This window comes from Schistocerca nitens, chromosome 6 (assembly GCF_023898315.1).
Source record: "Schistocerca nitens isolate TAMUIC-IGC-003100 chromosome 6, iqSchNite1.1, whole genome shotgun sequence".
Lineage (NCBI taxonomy): Eukaryota > Metazoa > Arthropoda > Insecta > Orthoptera > Acrididae > Schistocerca > Schistocerca nitens.
Genome location: NC_064619.1, coordinates 251460696 through 251485065, shown reverse-complemented (window position 1 = coordinate 251485065; position 24370 = coordinate 251460696). Strand labels below are relative to the sequence as shown.

General features: G+C 37.7%; 1 protein-coding gene across 1 annotated transcript in view; it reads left to right on the top strand.

Moving 5' to 3' along the window:
- Positions 1-24370, top strand: part of LOC126262372 (kelch-like protein diablo) — a 72857-nt gene that overhangs the window by 4229 nt on the left and 44258 nt on the right. The window contains exons 3-6 of the mRNA XM_049958965.1: positions 16482-16666; positions 18553-18716; positions 18850-19008; positions 19483-19693. Coding sequence (XP_049814922.1) covers positions 16482-16666; positions 18553-18716; positions 18850-19008; positions 19483-19693 — 719 coding nt within the window. The remainder of the gene's footprint in view (positions 1-16481; positions 16667-18552; positions 18717-18849; positions 19009-19482; positions 19694-24370) is intronic.

The following is a 24370-nucleotide window of genomic DNA, read 5'->3' as shown; positions in this document are numbered from 1 at the left end:
CTTTATTTATTTTATGTATTTATTTAGTTGTCTGTAGATCATGTAGTACAGCAGTGTCAGACATGTTAGAAACTTAACACTAACAAAATAGGATAAGACAGGAAATCGCTATGACCTAATTGAAGGAAACATCCAACATTTACCTTAGCAACAAGGGGGAGCCATGGAAAACCCAAGTCAGACTGGCCAGACAAGAAATAAACCCCAGTTCTCTTAAATGTGAGTCCAGTACATTAAGATTGTGGTATCCACCTTGCTCAGTAGATGATTGGAAATTGAATCACAAAATACATCATCTGCATTGTCAGTGCAGTGTGCACACTAAGTAAATAAACAAAAAAGAAATTTTGAAAAGAAAAACACTACTGTAAAAGTGAAAACACATGAACAAACTACATAATGCTGTAGAAAAGTACAAAATGTGCAATAAGTTAACAGTGATGTAGGTAAATCATGAAACTTTAATTTAAAACATCCATTGAAAAATAAAACTTATGAGCAAATTATGTAGCACTGCTAAAGTGTAAAGCATGAGCACATGAAAACCTCGAGACACCATAACCATCACAGTTAGGCTAGCAGCAAATCCCTTCTCAGTGGAGGTGTATCACAATGCATCTGATACAGAGGAAACAGAAAACCAACAGCAGAAACATTCTTTGCAAAGACAAACATAGCACCAGTGGTACATCAGTTGCTGCTGTTGTCTTCAGTCCAGAGACTGGTTTGATGCAGCCCTCCATGCTACTCTATACTGTGCGAGCTTCATCTCCAAGTACCTACTGCAACCTACATCCTTCTGAATTTGCTTAGTGTATTCATCTCTTGGTCTCCCTCTATTGTTTTTACCCTCCATGCTACCCTCCAATACTAAATTGGTGATCCCTTGATGCCTCAGAACATGTCCTACCAACCGATCCCATCTTCTAGTCAAGTTGTGCCACACATTCCTCTTCTCCCAAATTCTATTATCTCCTCATTAGTTATGTGATCTACCCATCTAATCTTTGGCATTCTTCTGTAGCACCACATTTCGAAAGCTTCTATTCTCTTCTTGTCTAAACTATTTATCACCCATGTTTCGCTTCCATACATGGCTACACTGCACACAAATACTTTCAGAAACGACTTCGTGACATTTAAATCTATAATGAATGTTAACAAGTTTCTCTTCTTCAGAAACACTTTCCTTTCCATTGTCAGTCTACACTTAATATCCTCTCAACTTCAACCATCTTCAGTTGTTTTGCACCCAAATAACAAAACTCATTTACTACTTAAATGTCTCATTTCCTAAACTAATTCCCTCAGCATCATCTGATTTAATTTGACTACATTCCATTATACTCATTTTGCTTTTGTTGATGTTCATCTCCTGCAGGAGTAGGTTTAATAATGAATAAAACAATAGGAATGCGGGTAAGCTACTACAAATACCACAGCAAACGCATTGTTGTGGCCAAGACAGACACGAAGCCCACGCCTACGACAGTAGTACAAGTCTGTATGCCAACTAGCTCTGCAGATGACGAAGAAATTGAAGAAATGTATGATGAGATAAAAGAAATTATTCAGATAGTAAAGGGAGACGAAAATTTAATAGTCATGGCTGACTGGAATTCGGTAGTAGGAATAGGGAGAGAAGGAAACGTAGTAGGTGAATATGGATTGGGGGTAAGAAATGAAAGAGGAAGCCGCCTGGTGGAATTTTGCACAGAGCACAACTTAATCATAGCTAACACTTGGTTCAAGAACCACAAAAGAAGGTTGTATACATGGAAGAAACCTGGAGATACTGACAGGTTTCAGATAGATTATATAATGGTAAGACAGAGATTTAGGAACCAGGTTTTAAATTGTAAGACATTTCCAGGAGCAGATGTGGACTCTGACCACAATCTATTGGTTATGAACTGTAGATTAAAACTGAAGAAACTGCAAAAAGGTGGGAATTTAAGGAGATGGGACCTGGATAAACTGACTAAACCAGAGATTGTACAGAGTTTCAGGGAGAGCATAAGGGAACAGTTGACAAGAATGGGGGAAAGAAATACAGTAGAAGAAGAATGGGTAGCTTTGCGGGATGAAGTAGTGAAGGCAGCAGAGGATCAAGTAGGTAAAAAGACGAGGGCTAATAGAAATCCTTGAGTGACAGAAGAAATATTGAATTTAACTGACGAAAGGAGAAAATACAAAAATGAAATAAATGAAGCAGGCAAAAAGGAATACAAATGTCTCAAAAATGAGGTCGACAGGAAGTGCAAAATGGCTAAGCAGGGATGGCTAGAGGACAAATGTAGAGGCTTATCTCACTAGGGGTAAGATAGATACTGCCTACAGGAAAATTAAAGAGACCTTTGGAGAAAAGAGAACGACTTTTATGAATATCAAGAGCTCAAATGGAAACCCAGTTCTAAGCAAAGAAGGGAAAACAGAAAGGTGGAAGGAGTATATGGAGGGTCTATACAAGGGTGATGTACTTGAGGACAATATTATGGAAATGGAAGAGGATGTAGATGAAGATGAAATGGGATATATGATACTGCGTGAAGAGTTTGACAGAGCACTGAAAGACCTGAGTCGAAACAAGGCCCCGGGAGTAGACAACATTCCATTAGAACTACTGACAGCCTTGGGAGAGCCAGTCCTGACAAAACTCTACCATCTGGTGAGCAAGATGTATGAGACAGGCGAAATACCCCCAGACTTCAAGAAGAATATAATAATTCCAATCCCAAAGAAAGCAGGTGTTGACAGATGTGAAAATTACCGAACTATCAGTTTAATAAGTCACGGCTGTAAAATACTAACGCAAATTCTTTACAGACGAATGGGAGAACTGGTAGAAGCCGACCTTGGGGAAGATCAGTTTGGATTCCCTAGAAATATGGGAACACGTGAGGCAATACTGACCCTACGTCTTATTTTAGAAGCTAGATTAAGAAAAGGCAAACCTACGTTTCTAGCATTTGTAGACTTAGAGAAAGCTTTTGACAATGTTGACTGGAATACTCTCTTTCAAATTCTGAAGGTGGCAGGACTAAAATACAGGGAGCGAAAGGCTATTTACAATTCGTACAGAAACCAGATGGCAGTTATAAGAGTTGAGGGACATCAAAGGGAAGCAGTGGTTGGGAAGGGAGTGAGACAGGGTTGTAACCTCTCCCCGATGTTGTTTAATCTGTATATTGAGCAAGCAGTAAAGGAAACAAAAGAAAAATGCGGAGTAGGTATTAAAATCCATGGAGAAGAAATTAAACCTTTGAGGTTTGCCGATGTCATTGTAATTCTGTCAGAGACAGCAAAGGACTTGGAAGAGCAGTTGAACGGAATGGACAGTGTCTTGAAAGGAGGATATAAGATGACCATCAACAAGAGCAAAACGAGGGTAAAGGAATGTAGTCTAATTAAGTCGGGTGATGCTGAGGGAATTAGATTAGGAAATGAGGCATCTTTTGCTATTTGGGGAGCAAAATAACTGATGATGGTTGAAGTAGAGAGGATATAAAATGTAGACTGGCAATGGCAAGGAAAGCATTTCTGAAGAAGAGAAATTTGTTAACATCGAGTATAGATTTAACTGTCATAAAGTCGTTTCTGAAAGTATTTGTATGGCGTGTAGCCATGTATGGAAGTGAAACATGGATGATAACTAGTTTGGACAAGAAGAGAATAGAAGCTTTCGAAATGTGGTGCTACAGAAGAATGCTGAAGATTAGATGGGTAGATCACATAACTAATGAGGAGGTACTGAACAGGATTGGGGAGAAGAGGAGTTTGTGGCACAACTGGACTAGAAGAAGGGATCGGTTGGTAGGACATGTTCTGAGGCATCAAGGGATCACAAATTTGGTAGTGGAGGGTAAAAGTCATAGAGGGAGACCAAGAGATGAATACACTAAGCAGATTCAGAAGGATGTAGGCTGCAGTAGGTACTGGGAGATGAAGAAGCTTGCCCAGGATAGAGTAGTGTGGAGAGCTGCATCAAACCAGTCTCAGGACTGAAGACAACAACAACAACAACAACAACAACAACAACAACGATGTTCATCTCATATCCTCCTTTCAAGACACTGTCCATTCTATTCAACTGCTCTTCCAGGTCCTTTTCTGTCTCTGACAGAATTACAATGTCATTGGCAAACTGCAAAGTTTTTATATTTTCTTTATGGATTTTAATTCCTATTCCAAATTTTCCTTTTGTTTCCTTTACTGATTGAATAACACCAGGGATAGGCTACAACCCTGTCTCACTCCCTTCTCAACTGCTGCTTTCCTTTCGTGCCCCTCGACATCAGTTAACAGAATTAAAAGAATCTAACAGTGAATGAGGCCAGGTAATCCTGTAGGCTAACATATTCACTTACATTGTAGAAACATTTCTGGAGAAGAAATGACTTTAACTCTGATTTAAAGGAACTTTCCATTTGCAACATCTTTATGTATGTTGGCAGTGCATTATAACGAATGGCACCAAAGTAATTCATAAGTCTTTCAGTTAGGGTTGTTCTAACTCATTTTGTTTGGACGGTCATGCAGTTAGAGTATTCAGTAAGCTGAGTTGGTTAGCAGGTCACGAAGTCGAGCTCTCGTAATCAACCCACTTTCGTGTATGTACAAGGAGGGTACAGTAAGTGAACACAAACTTTTTAAATTGGGGCTTGCAGTTAGCCCTAGCCTAAGTGACAAGATTCGAATAGCCCTTTCCCCAAAGTAAAAATTCATAGGTCCCCAAACGACCATCTCCAGATTTAATGAAATTTGGTGTGAAGGATCTATATGACCTTTGATGGGTATAAATACCAAATTTCAGTTCAGTACCTTCAGTGCTTGAATTTTTAGGGGCTTTTAAAGAGAGGCTACTCACCTCCTCGTCACATATGAGGGTGCGAATGTGCCAAGTTTACTAATCTTTTTTAAAATTCTGGCAAACATTTGGTCATTTGCTTTAATATATATAGATAACTTTGTATGCTGAATCACATCATGGCAAAAAGTAGGGATTTAGCCACACCTAATATAGATGCAAGCCTCAAAAGTGCCTAGAAATTCATCGTGCAATTCTGAGAGTCAAGGTTTGACCGACCACTGCTAGTTTTCATATGAACCAATCACACCAAAACGTCATAGTGTTATTCCCACCCATAATGTCTATATATGTATCAAATTTAATTAACATTGGGTGCCTACTCCTTTTTTTTATAAATTTTTTATTTTTATTTGCCACAGCTGGAAAGAACATATTAGCTTTCAAAAGTATATTGTTTAATTTCTGAATCTTGCATTTTGATGAGTAAGAATACCTTTCAAAAGTTATTATTTTAGAATTTTGAGAACATTGAAAAGTTAAATATGTTGCTCATTAAATCTCACAACACTACTTGTAATTACTCTTTTTATTCGATTAGCTATATAAATCAGTTTCCAATATTAATTTAACACATGCCATTAAAATAAGTATAATACCCAATGCAGCAAATTTGCGAGATAAAAACACTAAAAAGCCAGTTCCATTTTTGATTAAACAGTTCTACAGTTTTGTCAAAGACAGATTGTGATGGTGTGTGTAAAGTCATGAACATATGTTGCTCAGGAATCCAGCTGGTGTCTAGCAGTTGGCCAGTATAAGGAACAAGCAGAACCATGTAGGTGCATAAAGCTGATGAAATCTTGTTGTTCATGTAAAGCTTCATATACGTTTCCAACCCACCAAAAATTGTCATACATATATGCAACTTACTATCTTGGTTGTAAACTAGCAATTGATACAGCTGGAATTTCTTCATCTGCTTCAACGGCAATAAATGTGAATGCTGTGACATCATTGGAAACTCTGCTTACTTTGGTCTGATTACAATTAATTGGCTAAAATTTATGATTTTCTCTTGTTCCAGCAATTGTCTCTCTCCTGGCAACTTTGAATCTTTGCCAGGCTAAATTTTTTCAATTTCTTCTTTTGGCACATAAAAAAACTATGGCTGGAATACTATCATCACAGAATTTGAACAAATCATATGGAGTCAATATTTGGTTATCTGACGGCCCCTATAGACTAGCATGAGCTACTAGTCTTTTTGCTGTTCCCACAATGCCCTCACAAGGCAATTTAGCATGGCTTGTTAAAAAAAAAAAATCCATTTGGCAGTGATGGCAAAACCCTTTTTGTATTGATGAAAGTTTTGAAATTCTTATAATGAGCTGCTAAACTGTCACTAAAGAAATAAATGCTCTTAATGTTTTCAGTCTTTGTCTTTAAATATGCTATTAACGTTATTTGAAAGGCACGGACAGCAATGGCATTACGACAGAGACAGTTGCTGCTATACAAATCGTGATACTTTGATACTCTTTGCCACCAAAATAGACAACAAATGGATGTAGTGTGGTCTAGCTATTCTCCCAATGAAATCCTTGCACAGCATCTTTAACATCAAATGAATAATTCTCAGCAATATCTATTTATATAATTAATTCATTTTATACAAGATTTCCTTTCAGCTGCTAAGGTAGTTTTCAAAATCAGTCCCTCCATGAAATCTTCTGACGTGTCTCCAATGTGTGTCTGTCAGTATGGCTCAATTGCTTGTATTCCATTGTTTCTTCAGGATCACAGTCTTTAAGTGACTTCAAGAAAAGCCTCTAGTTGCAGTTTTTTGGACGTGCCTCACAACATTGCAACACACAATCTTTTGATGCAAAACTGCATACAGTTTTTTTCTATCAAATCCTTGTAGTCATCTTGGAAAGATGCTGCTGAAGCAAACATTAATTTCACATTTTGATGAATTGCACGTATATATACTGAATGTGATCCAGAAGCACCAATGGTAGCACACCATTTTGGCCTGAACTCACAAAATTTTGAGAAGATCAATAAGATAATAACACCAACAGAACACTGAGACACCATGTTCCAACTGCACACTTCAAGATTGTTTAGCTAAATAAGTGTAAGTAGACAATTGTTGGTGTAAGGGGGAAGACAACAATCAGATTTTTATCTGGTCCCCCAAGCAAAGATATTGCAGGCCACAAAATGGAAAATTAAAAAAAAAAAAACATTTTTAAAAATAGTGTATATTTGTAAGTGTAAGTTGCTCACCATTGATACTCTATAAAAAGTAACTATACTATTCAGTGCAATAGCAGGAAAAATATTAAAGCTGAGAAATTAATCTTTCTTTGGAAAACTACTGTTCAAAAATTGAGTTTTTTTAATTTATGGCTGATAACTTTGAACTATTAAAAATATATTAAACAATATTCATCTAAGTGATAATGATGTTAATTTGTAGCCCAGAGTGTGTTGAACTAAATGCATTTTATCTGAAAGGCTTAGGAAAATCCACTACTAAATAATTGTAAAAAAAAATGTAGATGCTTGCAAGTACGAAAAAACGCATGCGGCCTAGAACAATTATGGCTGCCGTTTTAAAATAATATTCAATAAATTGAACGAGACACAGTTGAAAGATTGCCCCCTCAAAACACCATAAAACTTGCACATAGAAAATTTTGGTCAATGTTGCAGATGCATATCATTCCATCTAGACGTCCAATGGTAATTAAATTTGATCCATATATAGACACTATATGTGGGAATAACCCTATGTAGTTTTGTGGTGTGATTGATTCATACGAAAAGTAGCAGTGGTCGGTCAAACTTTGGCTCTCAGAACTGCACAACGAATTTTTTAGCCACCTTAGAGGATTTACCTATATTTAAGAGTGACTAAATCCCTAATTTTTGCCATGGTGTGATTCAGCATATTAAAGCAAAGGACCAAATGTTTGCCAGAACTTTTAAAAATGAGTATCAAACTTGGCACATTTGCACCTTTGTATGTGTTGCAAAGGTGAGTACTCTCTCTTTAAAAGCCTCAAAAAATTCAACCACTGAAGGTACTGAACTGAAATTTGGTATACAACCTTCAAAGACAATATAGAACCTTTACGACATATTTCATTATATTTGGAGATCGTAAAGTGGGGACAGTTTGTAATACTGGTTCCTTTGATGTGGAATGACCCTTTAATCAACTATTAATGTTACCTCAGAAAACTATTCCATAAGCTACAGGTGACTGGAAGTAACTAAAATAGGCCATTCTAGCACCATCAGAGAAGTGATCATTAGAAATGATTCTCAGAGCAAAACATGCAGAAGTGAGTTTCTGGGAGAGATTAGTTACATGGCCTTTCCAGTTTGTCTTGGTCAACATACATTCCTAAAAGTTTTGTGCATCGTACCCTTTCTAACTCTTAACAGGCCAGTACCAGATGGAGATCAAGGTTTTAACTCTTCTTCCCAAATTGTATATAGTTTCTTTTCTTCACAATTAGGGTAAGCCTGTTGTCAGTGAACCACGAATAAAAGGACTTTACCAGTTGTGGTGGACAGAGATTCCTTAATGTCACTCACTATTACACTAGTTCATCTGCAGACAACATGATTTTGGCTGCAGTGCCTGAGGTGTGTGTATAATTTTTATAAATAAGGAAAAGGGGGGGGGGGGTGAACACGCCACCTTGGGGTGCACCTATTTAGACTTTCCTTGCATTGGATACTAATCTGATTTTATGATTAGCGTGAGCTGATGTGAGCTACACAACCTGTACTCTAGTTTGCAAATATGATAGAGCCTACTTGTTTTCTATTCCTTTTATCCGCATTGCATCCAGTTTATCGAAAAGGATTTCATGATTAATCATATTGAAAGTTTTGGAAAGATCTGAATTAACTTTGTTATTGTTATTCAAATTATTGTCTATTTAATCATGGTAATCATTTATCAGCTCCTATACTTATACCTGTTTGAAAGCCACGTTAATTATTATTTGGTAGGCTGTGGTCATGTAAGTACTTGGCAGTTCGTTGTTTCATTAATCTCTCAATTACTTTAGCGAATGCTGAGAGAAGTGAAATGGGTCACTAATGTCTAACTTTGTCTTTTACCACACTTGAATAAAGATGTCACTTTCAGTTTTTTAACCTTTCGGGGTACACTCTCTCTGTGCATGATAAATTAAAAATGTAAGCCAAGGGCTTTGCAATTTATGAAGCAGTAGAGATAATAAGTGACACTGGAACATCATCTACACCAGCTGACATTTTGCATTTTAGTCTTTTGATCACCTTTACTACTTCATGCTCATTAGTTGGAACTAACGTCATGCCGTATACTAGTGTGCAAAGCCTAAATTTATCCTGATTGGTGAAATTTAAGCTAAGTGTTTGGGAAGCATTTATAAAGTAATCATTTATGTAATTTGGCAGTATTTTTTGCCAGTACTGGATCATCAGCTTTTGTAAGAGTGTTTCCTGCTCTTTGTGTATCTTCCATGTTTCACTTTTTACAATCACCGACATAGATTTTGATTTGTTGCCCTTCATTCTTATTGTGGTTATCATTTCTAAGAAGTTTTGCCTTTGTAGTTTGTATTCTTATATTTTCTTACAAGGCTTTACATATTTTATAAACTGGGTATCTGTGTATCTTTTCATTTGAGAACTGAACATTTGTAAAATCCTGCAGGAAATCATAATGCCTGGTGTAATCCAGGAACTAGATTTAGTGACCTGACATGAACGGGCTCTGGTCGGAAAACACATTTAAGAATTGGACATCAGTATTGAAAAATTATTAGTGTTGCTAGTGAGGGGCTATCACTCGCTGATGAATATGATTGTCTTCTTCGAAACACAGTTTCTATGGGATCTTAAATGACTGTAGAGACCAATCCTGAAGTTTCAGATTTTTCCACGTATTTGACACACATTTGTTCTGGTGAGGACTGGCTGCATAATATTGCTAATGTTCAGGAGTTGCTGCTGTTTCCTAGCATTGGACTTGTCAGTTTTTGTTTTCCGCCTCAGTTGCTCAAAGTGCTGAATATCTTCCCAGACACTGTGACACCATACTGGACAGTTAAGTCTAGTAATTTCCCCAGTTATCAATTTCAATTTGAAATCTTTTCATGTTGTCCTCTAATAAATCTTTTCTGTGGTCTCTTTTTTTTTCCATCATTCAGTTGGGAATACATAATTTGTTTTGGTAGATGGGGTTCAAACTATGTGGCTTGTCCAATGGAGTTGATACTTGATCGTAGAGTTTCAGTCTTTCAGAACACTGATGTTAGTGCGTCAATCTTGCCATTTTACCCTTAGGATCCTTCTCAGGTGTACTGATGGTACAGACGTTGTATGTGCATTCTGTAAGTAGCCCACGCTACACATCCATATGTGAGAGTTGGTGTAACGTTAGCCTGGTATCCATAGATCTTGGTCTTAATGCTGATGTTATGGTTAAGCATTGTCAGTACTTGTCTGTGAAAGCACTTTGGACTAGGATTCATTACTTGGATTACCAACAAAACTAGCACAATTTTCTGCACAAAAATTTCTTTTGTAAAAAAGAACTACATTCGTTTCTTTTATGGCTATAACTAGCATTATAAGGATGAGGCATTACGATCAGATAATCCTAAGTCAGTATTAATAACTCTGTGTAATCAGATTTGAAAGTATGTCGTCTATAAGACAATCCATTCTACTTGTTATTCTTGTGGTGCTGTTTATAAGAGGAAACGATTGGAATCTGTGTGATTCATTAAGAAACAGCTTCCTAGATGCAGAGTTGTGCATAAGGTCTGTATTGACATCTCCACAGACAATTATAGTGCCGTTTTCTGTAAACATAATGTCCAGCAGTGACTCCAGTTTATTAGTTCATGTGTCTTATGTCCCCACTCAGTGCTCTATAAACTGCTATAACCATAATGTTACCAGCTCCCCATGCAATTGAACAGCAGGAGCTTCAAAATGCTTTTATTACCCAAAACTTCTGCCATACACCTCCCTTTATATTCCACATTTAAGGAAAATGCAAACTCCACGACTTTTGACACCCTTTCTACAAAACTGAAAAACTTGAAGTGGTTAATATCAACAAAACCCAGATATAGATCTCTGCACCAGTGCTCCATTACACACATACATTCAGTATTGACATCTTTAACATCAATTTCATGTTCGGAAGAGTTATTTCTCAGACTCTGCATATGATAGCTTAAAATATGAAAACCACTAGGATGGAGACTGTGGGCAGTTGTACATATATATTGCCTTGTCATGGCTAATGCTGTTTTGAGGCAGGGTACCAAAAATCGTTAAACGCTTTGGGTTTTCTGCACCTTGCAGACCTTTCTTTTGGCTGCATTGTAGTGCATTCCACAGTAGCTACTGGTGAGGCTGAATCAGCAGCTAACAGCAAATGTTCAGCTACTGCAGTTGTCTGAACTCCAACTGCTGGAGCAAGGTCCTCCGCTTTCAGTGAACAGTCCCCATCGTCGATAGTGTGTCTCCCCCCTGGTACCAGGCATCATACTCCCCATTTGACGTCGCAAACTACCGTATCAGTCTTGAAAAATCGTCCTTGTCCTTTGAAATAAAATCTGACTTGATGGCAGACCAGCAGTACAGAACTCTGTCAATTGCAGGAAGTAGTGAAAGCCATCTCGTACGGACGTGTCTTAATATTTCCTTAAACTCTGAAAATTGCATCAGTGAGTGATTGTTTGAAGCAGAAGACCCCAATTCATTGTAGATTTTGAGAATTATTGCATCTACATAATAATGAAATGTGTCAAGACCATGTTTTGCAGTATTATTTATGACGTGCAGTTGCAGTTAGCTCTCAGAATGGATTTTTGTGTTTCAGTAATAATACAAAAACCAAATGGTTTTTGCCATAGAGTTCATTGGAGCATTGCCAGCACTGTATGTACTTACTTGATTCAGATGAAAGCCGTTAGATTCTGTAATGTTCTTCATTGCATGGAAAATGTCTTTGCAGGTTTCTTTGGAGTCTTAATAAAAGTCCAGCAATTTCTATGGTACCCTGTGGCTAACATCAAAGTACTGAAGTGCATCAGTAAAAGGTTTTATGAAGTTCGCCTTTGACTAAATCTTGACTGTATGGGTCAAGAAAATTTGCCTTAGTTCTTCCATACACAATTTTAGGTGCAATATTACTGTCTGGAAACAAGTAATAATTCAATTTCATTTTTAAATCCAGTGACTTATAGCTAAGGTTAGGTTTTACATGTTTCACACTGTGATAAACAGACGGAACTTTAGTATATGTCATGACATCATCTTCAGATGTATATTTCTTCATGAAGGACGTTGTAACAGTTTTATGTTTACAACACTGATGTTGTACCAGAATGTGTTTTTGTATTTTCCGATGATCCACTACAGCTTTTCTTCCTTAAAAGTTTATTGAAAAGGTGGCAGGGTAAGTCAAACACTTTGCTGTGAAGTCACTTTCTTTCATCAACCATGTGGAAAAATCTTTGTTTTCCGACCATTCTTTGCTGAAAGCTATATATCTTTTAACTTTGTTCTTCGGACCAGATGAATTTGATGAACTGTCTCGGTTGTTAGAGGAAGCGCAAAACCTCTTTTCTGAACACTGGTCCTTTCTAATTCTAAAATGCTTAAACTGGAAATGAAATGCAATGATCGGAGGAGGAAATTTTTACCTTGACAATTGACGGTTGAAAAATGTTTAATTTGACATCCTCTTAATTGTTTATCGTCCACATTGCATTTCCATACAAGGCTACACCCTAGACAAATACTTTCAGAAAAGACTTCATAACATTTAAATCAATACTCAGTTTAACAAATTTCTCTTCTTCAGAAACACTTTTTTTTTTTCACATTGCCAATTTAAATTTTATACCGCCTCTACTTCAACTGTCATCAGTTACTTTGTTGCCCAAATAGCAAAACTCATCTACTGCTTCTAATGTCTTGTTTCCTAATTTAATTTCCTCGGCAATTCCTGATTTAATTTGATTACATTGCATTACCATATTTTGCTTTTGTTAATATTCATTTTATGCCCTCATTTCAAGATGCTGTAAATGCCATTGAATTGCTCTTCAAAAGTCTTCTGCTGTATTTGACAAAATTACAGTGTCATTGGCAAACCTCAAAGCTTGTCTTTCTTCTCCAAATTATTCTTTGGTTCCTTTACTGCTTGCTCAGTTTACAGATAGAATAACATCGTGGAAAAGCAAAAACCCTGTCCAACTCCTTTCTTAACTGCCGCTCCCCTTTCTTGCCCCCTCGACTCTTGTAATTGCCGTCTGGTTTCTTTACAAGTTGTATATAAACTTTCACTCCCTGTATTTTACCCCCAGTACCAACAGAATTTTTAAATGTATTGCAGCCAACATTGTTACAAGCTTTCTTCAAGTCTACAAAAGCTATGAACATAGGTTTACTTTCCCTTAATCTATCTTCTAAGATAAGTCATAGGGTCAGTATTGCATCATGTGTTCCTCCATTTCTCTAAAATCCAAATTGACCTTTCCTGAGGTCAGCTTCTACCAGTCTTTCCATTCTTCTGTCAATAACTTATTAAGTTGATAGTTTGATGATATTCACACCTGTCAGCACTTCTTTCTTTGGAATTGGAATTATTGCACTCTTCTTGAAGTCCAAGGGTATTTTGCATATCTCATAAATCTTGCATATCAGGTGGAATAGTTTTGTCGGGCTTGCTCTCAAGAGTATCAGTAGTTCTAATGGAATGTTGCCTACTCCCGGGGCCTTGTTTTGATGTAGGTGTTCCAGGCCCTGCCAAATTCTTCTTGCAGTATCACTTCTCCTATATCATTGTAATCAGTGTCCTCTTCCCTTTATGTATGTTGCCTTCAAGTTCATTTCCCTTGTATAACCCCTCTATATAGTTCTTCCACCTTTCAGCTTTCCCATCTTTGCTTCATTTGCTGCATTTTTATGTTTTTCCCTTTCATCAGTTAAATTCAGTATCTCTTCTGCTACACAGGGATTGGTACTAGACCTTGCCTTTTTATATATTTGATCCTGTGCTGCATTTACTGTTTCATCTCTCAAAGCTACCCATTCATTGTCTGCTCTATTCCTTTTCAGTCAATTTTGGCCCAATGCTCCCTCTGCCACTCTCACCATCCTCTGGTTCTTTCAACTTATCTAGGTCTCATCTCCATAATTTCTTAACTTTCTCAGTTTTAATCTACAGGTCCTAACCATTAAATTGTGGTCAGAGTCCACATCAGCCCCTGGAAATGTCTTAAAATTTAACATCAAGTTCCAGAATCTCTGTCTTACCATAATGTAATCGATCTGAGACTTTCCAGTGTCTCCAGGTCTCTTCCACATACACAACCTTCTTTCATGATTCATAAACCAAGTTTTAAAGGTGATGAAATTATCCTGTGTGCAAAATTAGAGCAGACGGTTTCCTCTTTCAGTCCTTTCACCCAGTGCATACTTTTTCTTCTCTTTCTCTTACTAGTGCCAATTTTCAGTCCCTATCACAGTTTTATTTTCCTCTTCCTTAACTAATTGAATAACTCCTCCTATGTCCTACTTTCTTTCAGTCTCATCACTGCGGAGCTAGTGTCATATAATGTTGTACTACTGTGATGGGTGTTGACTTTGTATCTATCTTGGCTATGATAATGCATTCATGATGCTGTTTATTGTCTTATTCATTATTAGACTCAATTCTGCATTACCCCTGTTTGATTTTATATTTGTAATCCTATACTCACCTGACCAGAAGTCCTGTTCATCCTGCCACTGAACTTCACTAATCCCAACTGTATCTGACTTTGATGTGTCCATTTCCCTTTTTAAATTTTCTAACCTATTTGCCTGATTTAGAGACCTAACATTCCACACTTTGACCCGTAAATAGCCTACATCCTCATAAGTAACTTAGCTGCAGCCATTCTAGGTATTTTGAATGCTGAGACAGCAGCCATTATGTATGGATTAAATATTAAAAAAAACTGAAACATTGAATTCTAGCTGTTGTGTGTTAGTCGTGCATGCTTAAGCTGGAGTGAAGACTGGTTATTTTTCATATGACTTATACATGTTTTGTCATATTAAAATTCAAATACTACTTAGAATAGAGGGCATATTATATCGCAGAAACTGGTAGGCTATAAAATAAATAGGAGGTGAACAAACAGTTGACAGCTGTTTTTATATTTCCTCTTGAGAAGTCTCCACCTGGAGATCCAAATCAGGAACTATTTTACTTCCATAATAGTTTACCCAAGAGGAGGCATTATCATGTAATCATACAGGAAAGTTGCACACCCTTGGGGAAAATAATGGCTGTAGTTTTCTCTTGCTTTTAGTTGATTGCAGAACAAGCACATGGCCATGTGGGTTGATGTTACAAAGTCAAATCAGTCAGTCATCTAGACTGTTGCCCCTTCATCTACTAAAAAGACTGCTGCCTCTCTTCAGGAACCAGAAGTTTGTCTGGTATCTTAACAGCTACCCCACCATGACAAGGTCCATGTTATTAAAAACAAATTATGTGAAGTATTTCGTTCTTAAATAACATTCCGTAGTGTGAGGAGTATGCACATTTTCAAAAAGTAATGAAAGTTTTTGTTTTTCCAAAAACTTACCTTTATATATTCTCAAAGTTTCTTCCACCAATTTTTGTTCTCATAGTTCTCTCCTGCAGTGTGTATCTTAGTGTATGATTTCAACCCACCCTGTGAAGAATTCACAAAATTCCATTTGGGGAACATTGTTTACGAGTGTATCAAACAGGCAGAGTCAGCTATCCTTGTTCAGGAAATTCAAAATGATATCCATATAAATCTCATGAGCCAGGTCTGGGGTGCAAAGTGCATGCAGAAATGTTCAGGTTCAGCAGGAGAAAATTACTGTATTGTCCAACATGTGAGGCATGTTATCGTGAAACACATTCCAGCACTAGCTGGATCCTCTCAACATACACACACCCATGCATGCATGGGTGCCCCCCCCCCCCCCCCCCCCCCACACACACACACACACGCACGCACACGCAGAGCTGAATATTGATTTCAGTCTACTGGAGCAAAATTTAGGCATCATACCGGGCCTTCAGTTTTTGTGTTAGAGATTTTATATATGGTATCCACTAACTGCAGCCATAACTAATATGTGAAGACTCGTGTTAGATAGTACATATGCCATATCACCAACAAGTGTCAACTTCAACAATTCTCAAAACAGAAAATGTTTCTCCTTTGGTAGCAGCCATTATTTGGAACTTGTACCAGTTTTTAATCTCAAAGAGAATGTCGTTTATTTTTAAGTTGAAGGAACCAATGGAGGATTACTGAAATATGAGGTGAAGAATCACCAGTTGTTTAATGCAATGTTAAAGCATTGATTAACACTCAGAGCTACCTTAAAGTAATAAAAAGTAACCATACATATTTGCTAAAATTGACAGAATAGTTGGTGGCAGACAAAAGTAGCTTCCTACTTATTACTTTCGATAGATACCATAAGTGGAAATACTGGCTCAGTATTCAGATAGTCTTGGTGTTTACAGTGATCATTATTTGTGAGTTTATGTTTGTGGAGTATAATGGTTGCAATAAGCATGATTATCTTTTTCATACAGAGTAATACTGTCGGCATGCAGTCCTTATTTTCGAGCTATGTTTACTGGGGAGCTGGCAGAGTCACGTCAGACAGAAGTTACTATCAGAGATATAGACGAGCTGGCAATGGAGCTGCTGATTGATTTTTGTTACACGTCTCACATTGTGGTTGAAGAAGGAAATGTGCAGACCCTCCTTCCTGCCGGTGAGATGTCTGTTATATTACTGTGTCTGTTAGAATACTGTACTACTTACAAATTTGGAACATTTAAAGGTTCTGTGTAGTATTCGTAGCAAATGCTTTAATTTTGAATCGTTAACATCAATATTATTAGCTGTGCTTAACTGCTAATTCTGTCTTTAAACTAAAGATTAGTGCTCCAGTTAAATAGACACAATATTTGAAAATTAAGATATAGAAAATGTTTTTTTCTCATACAAAAGATAAATTGCAGTGAGCCCTCAAATGTTTGTATGAACAATGTCGTTACTGTCATTTGTTTAGGTAGATGCAGTATTTCTTGATTTCCATAAATCATTTGACTCATTACCACACCTATGCTTATAGTCAAAAGTACAAGCTTATGAGGTATCAAGTGAAATTTGTGGCTGGATTGAGAACTTTTTGGTAGGGAGGACACAGCATGTTATCTTGGATGGAGAGTCATCGCCAGTTGTTGAAGAAACTTCACGTGTGCCCCAGGGAAGTGTGTTGGGACCCTTGCTGTTCATGTTGCATATTAATGACCTTGCAGACAATATTAACAGTGATCTCAGACTTTTTACAGATGATGCTGTCATCTCTAATACAGCAATGTCTGAAAGAAGCTGCATAGATATTCAGTCAGATCTTGATAAGATTTCAAAGTGCTGCAAAGATTGGCAACTTGCTTTAAATGTTCAAAAAGGTAAAATTGTGCATTTCACAAAATGAAAAAATTTAATATTCTGTGATTATAATATCAATGAGTCAATGTTGGCATCTGCCAACACATAAAAATACCTGGATGTAACACTTTTCAGGGATGTGAAATGGAATGATCACATAGGCTCAGTTCAGGACAATGCATATGGTAGACATTAGTTTGTTGGTCGAATACTGGGGAAGTGCAATCAGTCTACAAAGGAGACTTGTATAAAATAGGACTAACAGGTGATATTGCACATATACAGAGAAGAGCAGCATGAGTGGTCAGTGGTTTGTTTGATCCATGCGATTGTGTCGCAGAGATAATGAAGAAACAGAACTAGCAGACTCTTGAAGATAGGCATAAACTATCTTGAGAAAGTCTACTAACAAAGTTCCAAGAATGGGCTTTAACTGATGACTAGGAATATACTACAACCACGTGTGTATTGCTCATATAGGGATCATAAGGATAAGATTAGAATAATTACTGCACACATAGAGGCATTCAAACAATCATGTTTCCAACACTCCATGCATCAATGGGACAGGAAGAAACCCTAATAGCCGATACCATGGGTCGTACTCTCTGCCGTGCACTTCACAATGGTTTGCAGAGTATAGCTGTAAATGTAGAAACCATTGGTACTTTACATGTATCTTCTAAGTTCTGTGTAGGGAACAAGATATTTCATAACTATTTGTTACATTGCTATGGTGGAACCGAATCTGATTTAGTAATATATATTATGAACTTGTCAGTTATACAGATCATATGTATAACTGGGTGAGCAATAAGAAAATTCATATTAATGAGATAGTATTGGAAAAATAGTTCGAAGTTTTCGTAATGAAATCCAAAAACTGTGTTTGCTAAATTCTATTCATTCTGTGATTCTTCATTCTTGAGGAAGAATGGGATAAGTGTTAAGAGATGGCTGAGAAAAAGCTTAGCAGGAGCACAGTTGTAATGACGAAATTGTTGATGTAATATTAGTTTCAGTAATGAATAACAAACTTCCTTCAAGTAAATTCATCTTCCATAGAGTATTTACTATATGGTTTGTCTATGTTTCATGTAATGTAGCTACATTTATTAGCTAATATTTTATTGGTTTGTGCATAATAATCTAAAAGTGTGAATAACTAAATATTTGTTTGTTTACGATTGCCTTGTTTATCAGCCTGCTTGCTGCAGTTGGCAGAAATACAGGATATATGTTGCGAGTTCCTAAAACGCCAGCTGGATCCATCGAATTGTTTGGGTATTCGTGCATTTGCTGACACGCATTCATGCCGAGAGTTGTTAAGGATAGCTGATAAATTTACTCAACATAATTTTCAGGAGGTATCTTTTTGTGTACTACCTTTGCTTACTAAGCAAATTTTTATTAATACTACTCATTTGGAAAGCTTACATTATACTGATGCATTTTTTTGTGAAATTAAGTTTTTTCTTTTATTTATTTTTTCCTCCCCAGGTAATGGAAAGTGAAGAATTTTTACTGTTGCCCGTTGGTCAACTAGTAGATATTATTTCAAGTGATGAACTGAATGTGAGATCTGAAGAGCAAGTATTTAGTGCTGTAATGGCTTGGGTGAAGTATAATGTCTCAGAAAGGAGGCAGCACTTAGCACAGGTAATTTTTGTTGTTGCCTACTACATATAATACTATGAATTCATTGAATAGTTACGAAAATGACCCTGCCTATTCTCTATCATCATGAAAAACATCAGCCCCCAAAGATGATTGTTCTGGAATGCTTATTTGTTGTGGAAAACAAAAGAATTAAATTTTGTAATTAATACTTAAAACAAAAAAGTTGTATCTGTTACTCCACTGTCAAAAAATTTGCAAAACAACTGTCGTGTGATTTCAAAACTTTACCCTTTATACAGAAGTATCCAGGTTCAAACAAGTGTCTCAGAAAGGGATATTTCCACAAATTCACACTCACTTTCTGCACTACACCTTAATCTGTCTTAGAGCTAGTCTCCCATTTTTTCATCCAAAACATTAGATTTTGCACCACAGACATTGTAGTTTTGAGAATATGGACACAATTATAGCTTTTAGTTTTTGACATCTTGAATGTTATGTTTCTTTTCAAAGGTATTGCAACATGTTCGACTTCCTCTTCTAAGTCCAAAATTTTTAGTTGGAACTGTGGGTTCTGATCTCCTTGTACGAAGTGATGAGGCGTGCAGAGATCTTGTTGATGAGGCCAAAAACTACCTCCTCCTCCCTCAAGAAAGGCCATTAATGCAGGGTCCAAGAACAAGACCAAGGAAACCTACAAGGCGTGGTGAAGTTCTTTTTGCAGGTAATAAACTTGCAGTTTGTATTGGCAGTTTTTTAAAAAGATATGTGATAACCTCAGATCATAACAATAATTTTTTTATCAAGCTGTATCACATGGTAAAAACCTCTTAACTTCTTTCTTTCCCCTCTTTTATGCACGCAAAGGTGCAGAATAATGGTGATGTAATATTCTTTATCCTGTCCTTGCAATGTACAAAAAGCAAATGACTTTCAGAGATTTTAAGCATATAAAAACAAAGCAAAACGAAGATAATGGAATGTAGTCGAATTAAATCGGGTGATGCTGAGGGAATTAGATTAGGTAATGAGACACTTAAAGTAGTAAAGGAGTTTTGCTATTTGGGGAGCAAAATAACTGATGATGGTCGAAGTAGAGAGGATATAAAATGTAGACTGGCAATGGCAAGGAAAGCGTTTCTGAAGAAGAGAAATTTGTTAACATCGAGTATATATTTAAGTGTCAGGAAGTCGTTTCTGAAAGTATTTGTATGGAGTATAGCCACGTATGGAAGGGAAACACGGACGATAAATAGTTTGGACAAGAAGAGAATAGAAGCTTTCGAAATGTGGTGCTACAGAAGAATGCTGAAGATTAGATGGGTAGATCACGTAACTAATGATGAAGTATTGAACAGAATTGGGGAGAAGAGGAGTTGTGGCACAGCTTGACAAAAAGAAGGGACCGGTTAGTAGGACATGTCCTGAGGCATCAAGGGATCACAAATTTAGCATTGGAGGGCAGCGTGGAGGGTAAAAATCGTAGAGGGAGACCAAGAGATGAATACACTAAGCAGATTCAGAAGGATGTGGATTGCAGTAAGTACTGGGAGATGAAGAAGCTTGCACAGGATAGGGTAGCATGGAGAGCTGCATCAAACCAGTCTCAGGACTGAAGACCACAACAACAATAACAACAACAACAACAAACATATAAAAATGTCTGGACTTAAAGCTGAAGCATATGAAATTTATTGGCAGATAGTATTAGAGAACACTGTCAGTATAAATTATGAAGTATCTAATTTTGCTGAGAGACTCAGTGATTTATATGATATCTGAATGAGGCAGTGCATTTGTTAAGACACTGACCTCATATTCGAGAGGATAGAGTCTGCTCTGTCTGGCCATCCAGATTTATGTTTTCCGTGGTTTTTGTAAAGCGTTTCAGGCAAGTGTTGGGATGGTTTCTTCGATAAGGTCTTGGCCAACCGTTTTTCCTATCATTATAAAAGCATACTTACATATTTGGTGTGCAAGTGTATTTTTGAGTACTTTTATTGTATTGTAATGGAGGGCAGCGTGGAGGGTAAAATCGTGGAGGGAGACCAAGAGATGAAAACACTTAGCAGATACAGAAGGATGTAGGCTGCAGTACGTACTGGGAGATGAAGCAGCTTGCACAGGATAGAGTAGCATGGAGAGCTGCATCAAACCAGTCTCAGGGCTGAAGACCACAAAAACAACAATGGCAAATCTTATATCATTGGAAAATGTTCCATGAAGGAATGAATGACAAACACTCTCCTCTAAAAACTGTAGCTGTATAGAGAAAAACAGTACCATAGTTTATGGATCACCCTAAATACCTTATGACTAGCAGTTATGCAGCTCACAGAATATACAAATGGCCCCACCTATATTTCACTAAAAAGCAAAATGTTGTTTCCCGGAAAGGGATGGGCTATGGCACAAATGATTTTAAGTGCATTACCATTAATATTGTCAGGAAATTGATTGTTGAGAATCATTTATCAGCTGCAGGATGCATTACAATGCAAATGATCCAATTTATTGTTTATCCATTACTACCCAAAATAATAGATATATTAATTGCTCTCTGACCTAGAGCTTTTTTGCAAGTCTGGAAGCAGATCCGTACAAAACATTTACCAAGAAGGTGTCTTCAAAAGAATAACTTTGCAAAAATCATAGCAAAATGTGTGCACTTATAAAACTAACAACATATTTTAATTAGCTGTGTGTTTTAAAGTTCTCATGGTGCAGTGAATGGTCAGTTATATTTGAGTTGTCCAATTGCTGAATCCTTATTTCTTTGTGTAATATCTTTCAGCCATCTTCTGGGTGTCTGAAAGGCTGAAGCTACATTGCTCACTCAAGGCTTTTAAAGCCGTGGATTGCGTCACTGCACATGCGACCAGAGAGAAATGAACAAGAGAGACGTCATTTGGAATAAAGTGTTATGCATAAACTGAATCTGTGATTAGCTGTTCAATCAGTGTTTGGGTATCAGTGTGTCATTAGTTGCCGCACTGTAGTGACGTCATGGAGAGTTCATTAAACAAAGTGCTGGACTGCATGCTTTGCCCAGGCTGAAACTGCTTTCTCTGTTGCATGCTTCACCACCGTTTCCTATAAAGATGAAGTCAGTACTATAACTTAAATATTGTTATACCACTTAGCGACCAGTGTCGATGTAGTATGCTACCACATGTGATTCATTGGGCTGTTGGTGTTCTGTGTATCTTTCATGAACTGTTTGTGTTGTCTACCCAATTTATGATGGGCAATATTTACAGGGTATCATATTAAACTTAACCTTGTAGAGCAGAAGTCATTTTTGACAGAACCTAAAATGACTGCTGTCTTCAATGGAGGGTGAAAAATCCTTTTCACTTTGTACTTCGAGGATCTGACCTACTTCTGATGAGGGGCTTCCCACATATGGCAGGGAATCCATTGATTTGAATGTCTTTCGTCATTGTAGTGTTCGTTGATGTGTCAGTAGCCAAGAAAACTGGAACTTGATTGAGTCTAATAAAAAAAAAATAAAATGACAGTTTCATGGAATGAGAGTCGGCCCTTCTCGGTTCAGCCTGATGGTCAATCACTAAATCGTAGGACTGTACTAGCAAGTAATCACTTACATTGCAGAGGGATGTTCATATGTGGATGAAGGCCACAGTGATAGCGTCCTGTGAGGCAGTGAACTCAGATATGAATCAGAGACAAAGTCCGACAAAACCGTGAGCTGCAGTGAACCTGATGGATTAGAGAGTGCTCAGCAGAACAACTCCATTTGGTGGACTGCCTAGAACATGGTGCATGCTTGGTGAAAGATCCCTGATTGTGAAACCACTAGGCGCGGACAGCATAAAGCCTGGAGTGCGAACTGACTGTACAATGGTTAGGCGGTGACCCAAGTACTCACTGAGTGTACCAATGGAGGCACGTGAGTCACGGAAGTGAATGGCATTGGTGTTTTTGGTGACGCTGGAGGCAAGACTGGTGCCACACAGTTCTGTGGTGGCTGCTGGAGATTTGGTTGTAAAAAATCCAGCATATTTGGTGTGTTGTTGCAAATTGTTTTTGTCTGAGCTCGAGGAGGCCAGAGCTGCAGCAACTCACAGTACATTACTGTGTGAGGAGGCCAGAGCTACGGCAACTCGCAGTACACTACAGTGTGGTTGGTGACTGTATTGCTGGGATACAGTAGTCGGCTTCCTCATTCGTTGAGTCGAGCTTTGGTTTTATCTGGCCAATGGTGTTGACATCAGCCGTTCATGTCACCCTTTTGCCAATTTGTTTATGGAGGACTTCAAGGAGAAACCACTGGAATCTACTAGTTTTAAACCTACAGTGTTTGGGGACATTTGAATACAATTTACTTCCCCTCAGTTATTGAAATTAGTATGTTTAGCAAATTCTGGTTAATTGGAATAAAACCAACCATACACAAAACTTCAGGGGTTAAATTATTCCAGCATTGGACATCCATGGTTTCACCAGGAGAAAGAACAAGCCAAAACCTCACTTCTGTAATGCAATATCAAATAACCTGTCTGGAACGATAAGCACTGGTCTAAAAGGGGAGCATGACTTAGTTACAACAGTGACATACCTTCGTATGCCGTGTACCTGAAATCCAGCTGCACGTCATTGACCTGTTAACATATCTGCTCTTATCTATAATGCAGTTGTTCTTTCGCTTCACTTCCTTGTGTGAACCTGATTAGAATTTATATGAATACAATAACACTCCAGAAACGGATGGTACCCCATTAAAGAAAGATCAAACTATTCAGGTAAAAATCAAGTAATTATTGAGATTTTTGTGCTCCATTTAAGTTGGTGCACATATATTACAACATTTACGAGGTGCATTCAAGTTCTAAGGCCTCCGATTTTTTTTCTAATTAACTACTCACTCGAAATCGATGAAACTGGTGTTACTTCTCGACATAATCGACCTGCAGACGTACACATTTTTCACAACGCTGACGCCATGTTTCCATGGCAGCGGCGAAGGCTTCTTTAGGAGTCTGTTTTGACCACTGGAAAATCGCTGAGGCAATAGCAGCACGGCTGGTGAATGTGCGGCCACGGAGTGTGTCTTTCATTGTTGGAAAAAGCCAAAAGTCACTAGGAGCCAGGTCAGGTGAATAGGGAGCATGAGGACTCACTTCAAAGTTGTTATCACGAAGAAACTGTTGCGTAACGTTAGCTCGATGTGCGGGTGCGTTGTCTTGATGAAACAGCACACGCGCAGCCCTTCCCGGACGTGCAGTGCAGGAAGGAATTTGTTCTTCAAAACATTTTCGTAGGATGCACCTGTTACCGTAGTGCCCTTTGGATCGCAATGGGTAAGGATTACGCCCTCGCTGTCCCAGAACATGGACACCATCATTTTTTCAGCACTGGCGGTTACCCGAAATTTTTT